Source organism: Odontomachus brunneus, unplaced genomic scaffold (genome assembly GCF_010583005.1).
Source record: "Odontomachus brunneus isolate Ranch 3 - 2012 unplaced genomic scaffold, Obru_v1 Obru_scaffold_011, whole genome shotgun sequence".
Classification (NCBI taxonomy): domain Eukaryota; kingdom Metazoa; phylum Arthropoda; class Insecta; order Hymenoptera; family Formicidae; genus Odontomachus; species Odontomachus brunneus.
Window position 1 is genome coordinate 1,520,850 of NW_022639461.1, and position 13,908 is coordinate 1,534,757.

General features: G+C 33.2%; 2 protein-coding genes and 1 long non-coding RNA gene across 18 annotated transcripts; 2 read left to right on the forward strand and 1 right to left on the reverse strand.

Moving 5' to 3' along the window:
• Window positions 1–1,118, forward strand: LOC116840652 (protein C10). The gene is made up of 3 exons (XM_032807611.1): window positions 1–441; window positions 565–741; window positions 831–1,118. Exons 1-3 carry the CDS (start codon window positions 399–401, stop codon window positions 959–961), a joined length of 351 nt encoding a protein of 116 aa, XP_032663502.1. The 5' UTR covers window positions 1–398; the 3' UTR covers window positions 962–1,118.
• Window positions 1,119–2,519: 1,401 nt separating this feature from the next.
• Window positions 2,520–12,612, reverse strand: LOC116840648 (epsin-2). Of its 16 annotated transcripts, XM_032807606.1 has the most exons (17): window positions 12,446–12,612; window positions 10,539–10,589; window positions 9,404–9,508; window positions 7,793–7,885; window positions 7,336–7,594; window positions 6,958–7,157; window positions 6,833–6,884; window positions 6,571–6,733; window positions 6,344–6,473; window positions 6,221–6,253; window positions 6,019–6,106; window positions 5,892–5,900; window positions 5,445–5,566; window positions 5,061–5,358; window positions 4,799–4,978; window positions 4,545–4,565; window positions 2,520–3,914 (listed from the first exon to the last, which is right to left on the reverse strand). In XM_032807606.1, exons 3-16 carry the CDS (start codon window positions 9,416–9,418, stop codon window positions 4,549–4,551), a joined length of 1,659 nt encoding a protein of 552 aa, XP_032663497.1. In that variant the 5' UTR covers window positions 9,419–9,508; window positions 10,539–10,589; window positions 12,446–12,612; the 3' UTR covers window positions 2,520–3,914; window positions 4,545–4,548. The 16 variants fall into 16 exon arrangements, with proteins under 16 accessions (XP_032663497.1, XP_032663485.1, XP_032663481.1 ...); XM_032807594.1 differs by lacking the exon at window positions 4,545–4,565 and having other exon boundaries at window positions 9,404–9,462; window positions 12,446–12,611; XM_032807590.1 differs by lacking the exon at window positions 4,545–4,565 and having other exon boundaries at window positions 12,446–12,611.
• Window positions 10,989–13,463, forward strand: LOC116840653. The gene is made up of 2 exons (XR_004377392.1): window positions 10,989–11,115; window positions 11,361–13,463. It is a non-coding gene; the product is annotated as an uncharacterized LOC116840653 (long non-coding RNA).
• Window positions 13,464–13,908: the final 445 nt, after the last annotated feature.

Sequence of the window (13,908 nt, forward strand, 5' to 3'; positions counted from 1 at the left end):
TACTGATCACTTGTTCTACTGAACGCGGCCAATGGAGATATCCGGGGCCAAATAAAGATGGATGGATGGATACAATAACAGCTGTCATCTATTAAACAAATATCAATTACAAACTAATCAAAATACAGTAATCACAGTATCTAAGAAGAAGTAATAACCTGCTGCAACTGAATCGGATTAAACTGCATATGATATTTTATTTGAAAGAAGAACAGTTGTAATTGTCAGTCTATGTATAGTTAAATTGATTGAATCAAGAAAGATCTGTGGCTGAGCGACTTCAAGTGATCTCAAGACTAGGCCAAGTATTTTTAGGTGAAATATATATTTAATGTCCAAATTTTCACTTTGTGGACAATCTCTATAATAGTTTTTGAGGAATAAAAAATACCTGTACCATGGCAACTGCTCTTCATACTATTACAGTTGAAACTGCAAAAGGTACTGACAATTTTCTAAAAATAAGATAAAAATGATATATAAATTGATTATTGTTATAAATGATATACTATATCTTTATTGTTAATGGTAATACGAACAAATTTTTTCTTGTTTTATTTTCAGCTATACTGGCAGATGTTTTGACAGCACTGAATACACCAGAGAATTTAGAGAAGCTTGCAGAAGCAAATGAAAAATCTGGTAATGAGATGTTAAAGAAAATGCAGTTTGTATTTCCATTAGTAATAGAGATTCAAATTGATGTTATTAAAAATTATGGGTTTCCAGAAGGAAGAGAAGGTATGTAATTTTAAAAATGTATCAAAAACAAGTAAAAATTCTATATATGTTCAATCAAGTAAAAATTAATTATATATATGTTCAAACAGGGGCTGTACGGTTTGCAGAGATTATTAGAGCTTTTGAGAAAGAAGATCCTGAAGTAGCACAATTACATAATCAGGTTCGTTCATATTTTCTATCACCAGTTTTGATAAATTCTACAAATGAATTTCCTTAAAATACAAATTTACATATATAATGTTGTAGAGTTCATATTATACTTATATATACAATTTTTATTTTAAGACTGACTTAAGCATGTAAGGATAACTTATATAATTTCAGAAAATTAACATGTATGTATTATGAAAATAAATAATGTATTTTATATATTATATTTATCTTTTAATACTTTCTTTAATAAATTAAATTGCAATAATTGATCATTTATTATGTTAATGTTATACATAAAAGATTTAGTATTTCTACCAAGGGTATTTATGAAAATGTAGATGTGAACATCTTTCTTTTTATTAAAGAAACAATAAAAGTTTTGTAATATTCCTTCAGCTTTTTACAGAACAATTTCAGTTGTTTAAATATGTAAATTTCAGTTTTTTTAAACCTAATTAAATTCATATGTACACCTTTTCTGAAAAGAAAATAACCAAAGGAATTTTAAATTAAATATTTAATGAGAAAACTTAAAAATTTTTTACATTTATTTATATAATATTAATAAGTATTTCATATAATCTACTAAAATATATAATATTTATTCTCATAAATGTTCTTTGAATTTTTCTGCAAATTACATTTGCTCTAAAAGCTAAACAAAAATATTCCACTGTTCGCACAGAGATGAAGCTGTGTTATATCATGATCCATAGATTCGTTAGATAAATAAACCAAGTTAGTAAAAAAATATAGGTATATAAAATCGAGATATAGGATGCCCATCAATATATAATTCAACAGGCATAATAATTAATATAGTCATATTCTTGATAAAAATTACTAGATATAATTGTACAATTTAATTTTTACGCAGAGCGATCGTACGCGATGCGTGTCATGCATTTTGACTTCATATCTTAGCGAACATCTGGATAAATACATATTTTAAATATACAGTTTCACTCATATAAGCAAGTATGTGTTAAAACTGCATAAAGCCAACAGAAATGATCGATTTAACGATAAATAATACATTGGAATTATTTGCTCGACGTTTACTTGGAACAGCTTAAATCGTGCAACTGCTGATTTACTTGAATAGATAGGCGAATACAGTTCCCCTTTGTCGATGCTGTATAGTGAAAAAGCTTTCTTTGTATAAAACTGCAAAATGCGCCGTTATTTCGAAGAAAAAGATGCTGAGGTCACGTGAGGGTGCGAAGATTTTCTTTGGGAACGTTTCAATTGTGTTTGATCTATACAGTAAAACGTCACGAGACAAATAATATCACCCTGCAATTTCAAGTACCAGCGACATGGCTACAAAGAGTGCACTCAATAAAAGAACAGCTCAGCAAATTTTTCTGCAAACGCACATCACGACAGTGATAATGATGTCGAGTACAGCTTTTAAATGTTATTAAAAATTTCCTATGTATATATAATATATGTGTGTGTGTGTGTGTGTGTATCCGTTATTAAGAACACTAAAAACATTCGACAAATGGGGAACGATATATGCTGTATTATATTTACATTTCTTATTTTAAATCAAGATACACAATTACGATATTTTTCTCGTACATAAAGTAATCTGATTCGAAATTTCGTGTCATGCAAATTTGAAAAATATGATAGCAAATAAGCAAAAATGTCGTATAACTTTGCTATAACCGTGCAAGCGGTCTGACTTGCAAATAATTTCGAAAGCCGACACAAATGTTGAATTGAAAGTAAACGTAGATTAGAAATTACCCACTGTTATTTTAATCTAAATATCGATGATTCTCTCGAGTACAAGAGACGGTTCCTATCGCTGTGAAGTTTGATTTTTCATCTACGCCAAAAATTCGCATGGAACTCGCGTGCTCGCGGTCGATTGAAACCGAGATTCTCATATTATTAAAAATAATACGAATTAGTTCCCTAGCTCGTAACGTTGTCAGGCGTGAATGCTACTTTCACAGTTGCATATTCATTTAAAGGTGCCTTGGTGTATCATAGGTCGCAGTACGTCATTCGTGAATGACTGGCTGTGTACAACTATGTAAGAAATTCGCGCACACTTTTATGCAACACGGCAGCTGCTCGTATCACGATCACTTATTATTAGAAAGCAAGCCACGACATGAATTTTACGGACCATAATCGACACGTATTGTAAGCGTATAACGCGAACGGAACCCTGTTCGATATAATAGATTTCGTTTTTTTTTTTTTTTGCAAATCACGATTACAGTCTCACGGTCTCATCAGTTTCGCTATAGAAAACGCGTGTACAAATGTGAAACACATAAACTGATCTCAACTCCAGCGTTATTTTATCTTCTCCCTCAGCGAAGATACCGCTGAGCAATCTTTCCCTGAATCGGTTCATACATAGAAAATAGATACTATATAGAGAAGGGAGTGTGTATAAAATCTAGTCGTACCTTGGGATCGCGTAAGCGTTCAACGTTAAAACATGATTTATGTGTGTGTATGTGTGTATATGTGAGTATATGCGTGCGTATGTGTGTGTGTGTTGTACCTTTAACCACCCATCACTTAATTACACATATGTCACACTTCTACTAATTAGTTGTTCAAGATTAATTCGGAATAAACTTTACGAAGCCAGTAGTACATGCAAAACAAAGAAGAAACTTGTACAACGATTATAAATGTGTTGCAATATAATTCGTCGAAAAATAATGCTTTAATAATTCCAACTATCAGCGAAATATCCGTTGATAGGAATATTTTGTCCCGAATCGATCGTTCTTCGTTTATCTTTCTTTCACCCATAATTGTCACAATTAAATCGTATTTTAACCAAAATCTATACCGTACAGGGTTACATGTGGAACCGCAAACGTCTCGTAGATCACTATTGAAGCTTTTCGATTGATCAGGCTACGAGAGGAACGGATTAGCTGTAGAAGCTGTCCATGGATCCTGTCGAATCTGATTGATTGTAGGACGGGGTGGTGGCGTCACAGTTGCAAATGGATTTGCTGAATACGACATGGTTGCTGTAAATTTATTTATATATTCATTAGCACAAAATAGTTTTTGTTGTTTGCGGAAACAGTTAAGTCATTCATCTTCTGATATAAGACAAAGTCTGACATAAAAATTCACGATTTATATTAATAGTTTAAATGAAAACGCCGCCATTCTAAAAGTTGAAAGTGAAAAATGTAAACATTTTATATTTTTATAAAGTTTTCCGTCTTTTGCTTTCAAACGATAAAGTTTGTCTTTCCTATTTTAAGATATTGACGAGTTAGTTTTCAATTCCTATGGATGCTTAATATAAAAATAGAATTTTACATTGCTTATTCATTCTATGTAAACAGACAAATAAATATAAGATAGAAAAATATGATTGCGCATAAAGGATATCTACAAAGATTACCTATTTTATATTTTTATTATCTATTTAAGAAAAAGGAATATTTTATGTATTACACACTACAATATTATACAAGATGTATATTCGAAGAAAGATTAAAATCACAGTACTCTTAGCTGCAAAATATAACTTATTGAAATAACATACGAAGTACATCATTATATAACAAGCATAGTAATCATATTGCATATAGTAATTGAAGTCATGCATTCATGCCATACTCTTAATTATTTCGTCGTATACTCACGAACTTATTTCCAATGAAACGCTATTTTGTGTGCGGACATAGAATAAATCACAGTATAAAATAGAACTTTTTTCCAGTGATTTCGGATATATTCTTTGATGGATATGGATCTCAATAAAAAATATTTTAACTTTGAAGAATTGTAATATTTGAGAAGAGCTACAAGCTTTCTCGACACGTGAACTTGAGATACTCTGAATACTGGACTTCTCTTTCTCGATATTAATATTTTAATTGAAAATGAGAATTTTTACCTGCAGGCGTGGGAGCTGCAGGCTTGATCGCCGAAGCGCTGACAAGATTATCCAGATTGACGAGCGCAGAGTTCTCTCCTAAGAAGGACTGTGGCGTTTTCTTCACTGCGCCAGTGCTAGCAGGAAGATTTTCAGCCATGCCTCCTAAGTCGAAAGGATCTCCCGACGATGCTGCACCGTCTATTTTTAAATTACACTCTCATATAATTTAGATGAATTAATATATTGTTAGAAAAGTATGTTTAATATGACTCAAGTATACCATTGTTCACCGTTTGTGGACTGGCTCCAAGTTTTCCCCTATTAGTAATTACATCGAATTCATCTAAATCACTAAGTGGACTCGTCGCGGCGGTATTGCTGTTGTTCGGAGTGGAAAAGTTGAAACCCAGCCCCGTCCCATTGAAACCGTTGCTAGTAGTATTGAAGCTAGTTGTGGCCGAAGATACCGGCAAGTTAAAACCTATATTCTGAGGTGACTGCGCCGCGAAACCGATGTTCTGCGTCAACGTTGAATTATTGAAGGCTGGCGATGGAGATGTCATACCATCTTGGGCCGGCTACAAAGACGAAAGCTTCAGATCAACGTATCCCTAACGAATTTTTCGGAATTCACACGTAACATTAAAAAATAAATCTATATCACCTGCAACTTGTTCGCCTCCGATTCAGTAGTGTTTGGAACCGGTGACCAGGGATCTGTTGTACGAGGAGACACCACTGTAGCAGGCGATGGAGCAGGTGCACGCCACGGATCGATAGTGGCTGCTGTAATTGAGAAGTAATTTGAGCCTGATCAATTCAACGCATCGTTATTCATCGGATATCATATATTAAGCTATTTGAAAATTTTTAAAATGAGCAAATTTTAACAAGGAAATAAAAATCATTTTAAAGATAAGTAGTCACCACAACGCTATCTCTGTGACAACGCTATCGAGTGACCTCGTTAAGAATCGGTGACAGTTGTAGTCTAATTATAATTTAATTTAATTATAATTTAATGTCTTAAATTATAATAACGACAGCTATCTTTCCAATTTTTAATACGTGTGTCACAAAATATAGAGAAAAAATTAATTTTAGTTTATACCTGAGGATCCTGATGGATACGTCCCAAAATAATTTCAAGCGACACACATGCAAAAAAAATATAAAAGTAGGAACTAAGCAGAAGTACAAGCATGTAAGAGATATTTTGCTACGATAACGAAACTCACTTGGTCGTTGTGGAGGGACGGGCGTCCACGGATCTACTACGGGTGATGCGCTACTCGTTGTTGGAACACTCCATGGGTCATTCTGCGCCTGTAGAATAAGAACATTATTGTCAATTATCCCGTTAATCATTCTATGAAGATATTATCTTAATTTCTGTACATTCTTTCAAATGACAAAAGCCTAAACACTCATCGAACGTACCTTACATTTATGATATTCAGTTAAATCCAAAGACTGATAAATCATGCAAAAACAACACAATCTCGTGTTATCATGCAAAATGCGATTGCTTAATTTTTAATAATAAATTGACAAAATAAGTACCTGCGGTCTTGGTGGCGCTGCCGTTATCGGAATACCCCAGGGATCGGTCTGTACGGAAGGGCCACTCGCTTCTCCCAAAGCTACGTCCAGTAAATCGAGCATGTGACTTTGTTTCTCAGGTTGTGGAGCTCTAAAATACAGACACGTTACATCGACTCGTAAATGCAAGATCGGGTACTTCTAATTATCGAGTTACTAGATCGCATTGAATTCCGCTGATTACTTACTTGAAATCTTGTTGACTTTGACTAAGAGCTAATTGCAATCTAACATCATCGCTGCGTCTTCTTTGTTCCTCTTGTTCCGCCTCCTCCCTTGACATAGCTAAAGCCAATTGTAGTTGTAATTCTTCCTCGCCTACTGTTTGCGGTCTTGCGGCTTCAAGTTCCGCTGGAGATACATTTTTCGTGTTAATTTTTAGATGAATCAATGTTTGATATATGCGAAAAGTATAAAAGACATGAGATAACAGAATCTGGGTCAACTTACTCGCACGTCTAGACGTTGGTTCGGATAAGTGGCAAGGCTCCCAATCCTGAAACTGACAAAATAATAATTTATATGTAATTGTAACTTATAGCTTTGAACCAACATTAATGATATATAATACTTACGTCACTGCTAACAGGCGACATGGTATCCAAACCATCACTTCCAAAACCACTGACTGACTGCGCAAATCTTTCTTTTGCTTTTAAAGCTCTAGCACGCTCATTTCTCAATCTTTCGTCATCTTTTAATAAGGCCACTAATTGTTTTGCTTTTTCTCGTACGTTAATTCCTTGATCTTTATGTCCATCCATGTATTGAAAGTCTAAAGAATAATTGGAACTTAATTTGTCGATTAATTATAAACATATTGTAATTATTTTATTCCTATACTATTCCACTATTAATTTCCCAGTGCGCAATTTAAAGCTTTTAATACTTTAATGATATAAAATAAACAAAATACTGAATTCTAGACTCAATATATATTAGAAGCTGCTTACCTTTCAAGGTTTGGATGGCAAAAATATTTTCCTTGCACTGTTGTGCTACCTTTTCAGATCCTGTCTTAATAAGGTATTCTAAGAGAACTAGGGCTTTGTATACGTGTCGCCAATTTTTCCCATGATCGTTTAATCTCTTCCATAGCATTTGCATAATTTCCGTAAATGCTACAACGTTATACGTTAAGTCAGCAATTTCCGCCATAAGTGTACTACTTGGACCCCAGGGATCATTGCTGGTAGCTTTTCGTACAGCTTTCTATATATAGAAAGGAATAATGATTATTAGTTTCTTGAATATTTATTAATATTTTATTAGTATAGATAGTATTTAATTTCGATTTTTTTTAAATTTAAATTACATCATTAAACAAACAGAAAATTAACACATGCAAATAATGAAATATGACATTGTAAAATAGTAATACAAAATAACTGAGAAGACTTTACTAATTACCTGAGCATTGCTGTAATTGTGGGCAAGATTCATTATATCTCGCCTAATACCTGCTAGATTCACCTGCATGACGTCTTGGCCCTGTCTTCTCATCTAAAATATTATCGCTATATGTTACTCTATTGTAGTATTACGTACCTTGACTTTACGAACCCATATTTATTATCGCATTAATTCCAATTGCAAGTACAAAAGTCTAAAATTATTTTGTATATTTGTTGCATGCGTACAGTAATATTTACAATATTAATAATTTATAAAAAATCTTTTAAAATATTTTCTCTGAATCTTTTGAAAATCCTTAATGCTTGAGCTTTCTGACAGACTTGTGAAACAAAGAATATCATAACTAACTTTTAGAGAAAGTCTATTTATAATATACAAAAAACTATTATAACAATAATAGCATAAATCAAGTATGATGTAAATAATGTCGGATAATAAATATAAGTATTTTGTTTATATCAAAGCCATGCAACTAAGTATGCGCTATTTAAACACTACAATTATTAAATAATATTAGCACTAAATTTCATTGTATAGAATACCATATTGTATGTATATATTAATTAATTAATCAATTAACAGCAGGACGTTGAGTGTTAAAGCCAAGGCATGCATATTAATCAAATTATTTGTAATAAATAAATAGAAAGTAAAAAGAAATAATATATATAATTTGCAACAAGAGATTATTATGTATGTATAATATATTAAAAGTTTTAATTGATAAACATGATTGTGTATACATTAATATACTATGTTTGTATAATCATTACTCTTTATAAAAATGTATTGATTATATATATTATAACTATGAAATATTTCTCTATTGTGTGCATGAATAATCAATTATCATATATGTTGGCAACTTCTCCAAGAAATAAAAAAAAAAAACTTTCCCATACCACCAAAGCAAGCAAATAAAACAAGATATATACAAAGTATATTTCTAATTATATATCATAATTCTACTTTAAGAAATCTATTTTAGAGCGTACAATTGATTAGATAAAATTTTCAATTAGATACGTATTTATAATATATTTTCACGTGCTTCATATAAATTATCGAGTTTGAGATCAAAAGAAGGAAAAGATATTTTATGGGAACAGCTGCCTTCTTGAGATGTGCCTATATAAATTCATAATCAATATTGTCGTTATCATATCGTGCTTGAGATATGTATTATTCGCAAAGCTATATGGAGCATAGCGGAAAAATCCAAAGAAAATCGGGCCTAAATAACATTTAATAATATGTAACAATACTTCTGTGATGCAATACTGACTTGCATAATGCATATTTGTCATTATCAGTTTCACCTGTCTGCCTATCGTTATATTCTTTCGTTTTTTTTTACATGTTACAAATTAAGAAAGGTGCATCATAACAAAAACTAGAAAATTAAAATAACTTGAATGTAGGTGACATATAGAAAATAATGTAACGATAAGTTCTTGTGAAAATTATTTTTACAGAGTGATAAATATTGTTTACTGAAACACAGAAATTATTCTATATAAGAGTATGCTTTAACATCAAATATTATGTTATCAAGTAAGCACATTTTGTTAATTCAACAAATGTGAATGTGTCAGTGAAATTTACCTTCTGCATTGCCATTCTTGACTAATGAAATATCGCTGGCGTTGTTGACGAAGCTAGGTCTTGCCCGGAAATATAGAATACTCCGAATCACAACAAAAGCCTAGACTATCAGATGATACAATAGGTAAGTAATGAGAAATTTCATATACATCTCGTCACACCCTAATGCGCGATACATCGTTTACGTGTGGATGATAATGACGCCTTAATTCGTTAAACTGATATTATGCAAATAAATATTACATGAAATTTTATAGTCACCCAATTCTCAAACAAATCCTATACAACTATAGATATATGAAAAAGGGAATGTAAGAATGCATATTTTTATCTGAAATATTTATGAATTGTTAGCATAGTTATTTCATAAACAATAGATTACACTCGTAGTAATTGTGTGTAATAGTTATTGAGCACAAACCAAAAAGATACTATATTTTGTCTTTCATAGGCACAGCTCATATATTTCAATTTTTTTGTATGTTATGTACGATAGCACAGTTAATAGATTATAAAAAAGATAACTTTTACATATAAAAATATACTAATGTCTTGCTCTGAATCATTTTTAATAGCTTACACATCTCACTGTATGTAAGAAAATATAAGAGAATTTCAGATGCATATATAGCCACACATTAATCTACAATGTGCACATTGGCTGCAATGGCATTTACAAAATGTTATTATTTATGTGATTTTATACGAATATCTTCTAAAAAGAGATGATGACTATTAAACAGTGATTAATCTGGCTTTTTCAAAGTCAAATACAATTACAAAGAATTTTTTATCATAACTATTACTTCTTATAAAGAAAGAGTTGTTAATTATGATTATTAAAAATCAAATTGTTATACAATCATGCTAGGCAATAAATGATTAATAATGCGAGAAAAAAAAACCCATGATATTGCATTTAATTCAAAAGCATAAAATATGCACTAAATTTACACTCGTTGTTTCTCTACTCTTTAAAGTTCTCCAGAAACAACATACTAAAATCTCGATAAAGTGAACTTAGGATTAACCTTTCAAAAATTTCCGACCTACAGAGAAAATAATCTATAATCAAGCTACCCTATTTACAGATGAGAGAACACATGCAGACAACTTGTGGAAAGAAGTCACTTACATTGATGGGAGTAATGATGTACACGTTCCTCTAACAAATTGCACTCTTCTTCTGGAAAAAGAGGAGAACTTTATTATCTGTAACACAATTCCGTTATTGTGTTCATTGCTTATCTTATCATATAAGTTAGCATAGGTATGGTTATTCTTTGGAGCACCGTTATCAACATGTATAATGATAATCTATACATAAAAAAGGAACTGATAATGATCGACTTTTATATTGATTAGCATTATTTGGCCCTAAGAACCTGCTGTGAACATTAAAATTTACATGAATATGTTTCACTATATTTCTGATAACAATATGAAACTTGTAACAACAATAATTTCAAGTTAATGTCAATATATGCGACGTAACAATATTATTTTAAGATACTTCAAGTTTACAATCATGATAGGTATGAAATGTGTTTGTTTTCATTACGCAGAATGTTTTCCTCATCGAGGACAACGTTTCTACATTGCTGAGTGCATGACTGTGCAAGATATCTCTGCTCACGACTGTTTGCACAGAGTGAAAAGCATAAATTATTGCTAGAGATATAGATTGCAGTAGCTTTAGGATCTTTTATAAGGTTTCCTTCCGTTATACTAATAGCATTGTACATATAATTGACCATGAAAGTATTGATCATTGTTCTGTCTGCCCTTTTCTGTTTGACCAAGCAATTTGACACTCACACTTTTTTTTTTTATAAATATTAAATATTAAATACAATACCAAGCAATTTATATTTTGATAATTGCAGTAGAGAACGGTGAAACTAGTAATTTTCGGCGTGATAATCAGTGCGTGACTAACAGCCCATTAATGTTTCAGGTAATCACACAATAGTGGTATTTCAAGATATACTTGATAAATATCATCAAATCCTGATATGGCTACGTTATCATTGAATTTTATCCGCCTAATGAAACGAGTAACTTCAATCTAACTCATAACTCTACATGTGCTACATCGCGGAGAATGATCGAGAACGATGCAACGTATACTACGAGACGTTACGCGGCGCGCAAGGTAGAGGCGTCGACAGAACGGGCAGGAAACAAGCAGGAAATTATTACTATTGTACAATTACTATTAAATGCAGAGGTTGATTCTCTCCATGCGCCGCTACGCGTACTCTTCTGGCCGCCGCGCACGAAAGATCACCACGGTAAACGCTCTGGCGAGTACGTACGTCGAGTCTCCGGGCGTGTGCGCGCACGCACTTACTCGACGAACGTCAGCAGGCAACAAAAAACGGATGGATGCATTCCCGTTTAAAGAGCAACCTCGCGTTGCTGTGGCGCGCATCATTATCCTCTAAACGTGACTATACCAACAAAGTCGAGCGTGTCACGCGCGCGCGCGCACACACACACACACAATGCACAGACGCACTTAGCAGACTCTCTCTGATAGGGATCTTCGCGAATACAGATATATATGTGACACGTCAATTTCTTTCGCGGAATATCGCTCTATATCTTCTTTGTTGCGAAGCTGAATTTGAGGAAATCGCGAGGCGGAAAAGGAGAACAAGCACGGCCGTGTTACGATGTAACGCATCGTGACGACGACCATCACCACCGTCACCGTCGTCGTCGTCGTTGGCGATGGTGGTGGCGCGAACGCGGAACACGTTCTCGTGGAGCGCTCACAGGTGCCCCTTTTTGCGTTCGAAGTGTGCGAGTGAGACGTCCGCGTTCCACGGATCACAGCACGACACGGTTACCGCACCGGGACTCTCGAGTACCACGATCTCGTAGCGTCTATGTAACGCGGACGAACGACGACGAAGACGACGGCGATCACAATGACGACGACGACCGTGACTACAATGACGATTACGATGACGGCTACAACGACGAAGACAACGAGACACAAGTACGGCTACGACAACGTGGCATTCTGGTACTCACCTTACGTGTCACTCGAAAAATTTCAAAACGCGGAACTCTCGAAACGATCGGAGAGAACGGGGCGGCGAAATAACATAAGACACTTATGACAAGTCCATTCACAGGCACTGACGAATTAGTAGTTCTTACGGGGCAAGATGGCGCTCGAAAATACTTCCCTCTCCCGACCCTCCGTTCCGCCCATCGCGCCCGCGCCGTTCGCGCACGAGCATTGTGCGGCGCGCGCTTCGTAGCGACATTTTGTCGCTTTCTAATTGCTTTTAAATACACCCACGAGAAGTTCTAAAAAGAACTCCGCCATCGTAATTACGATATTTATCTTTCGCCACAAATCACACTTCTCTTTCGTCCAACAATTGCAAATATTTGCGTAGCGAAGTTTTTCAAAACGTGCGTACATTGAGATGTCATACATTTTTTATAAGTAACTTGTGATCACACAGAAGCACTTTCATATAGCACAAATCGCTAAAAGATTTCTTAAAGAATTTCAAAAATATTCTGTAGGACTTGGGAACTCTTTAAGAAGTCTTTTAAAGATTTGTGGGTTTGTGTATCATGTAAAATGTATCGAATAAAAATGGATAAGTTTTGTTCTTAGCTATACCTTTTTAAACTTTCTACAGTTAAAACGTTAATAATAATTATACGACTGCACTTCGTATAGTGAGAGAGGACAATTTTAATTATTCATATATTTTCTTATTTACATTATTTTATTCATAATTACGTTTACAGTCGACTAGATTGATCTCATAAATATTAAGTTTTACTACAATTTAACCTTATCGGCGACTTCACCGTTATGAAGTAAATGTAGTCATCTCATACATTTCTTAATTAAATCTTTAGTTGCATTTTGTGTAATAATATACAATGTTTACAGATAGTACAGTAAAATTCTTAGTTAAGGCACAATAAAGCAAAATTGCACTCAAAATGTCGCAATAGCAACATTCTGACAGCAATGTTACTCCTGTAGATAAATCTAAATTGCACTGAACAATACATGTAGAAACATGTATAGCGGTTCACGGCTGTAGCCGAATAGTTTTATTTGATCGAAGGATAGTTTGAATACTTTCGCAAACTTCTATATATATATACATACTGTTGTGTATGCGTAATATATGATATTGAAATTTTATCATCTGATCAATAACCAATTTTAGTAATACTGAAGCAATTCCAATAATAATAAAAAATTTTTTTTCTATCGAAATAAAGAGATAATCGTCACTGAAATCGTATACATCGTAATCTATAGTTTCTCTATAACGAAAACAATTTCTTGAAATACGATAAAATATTCTATACGTCTATTTTTCCCCTCTCATATTTTTCGAAGCATTTAAGAAGGGAACTAGAAACTACAAATGCGTAGTATACATAAATTTGTAGAATGTGAAAGTACAATCATAACTTTACATAACAAGTATTAATTTTTGAATAACGGCCGTAAT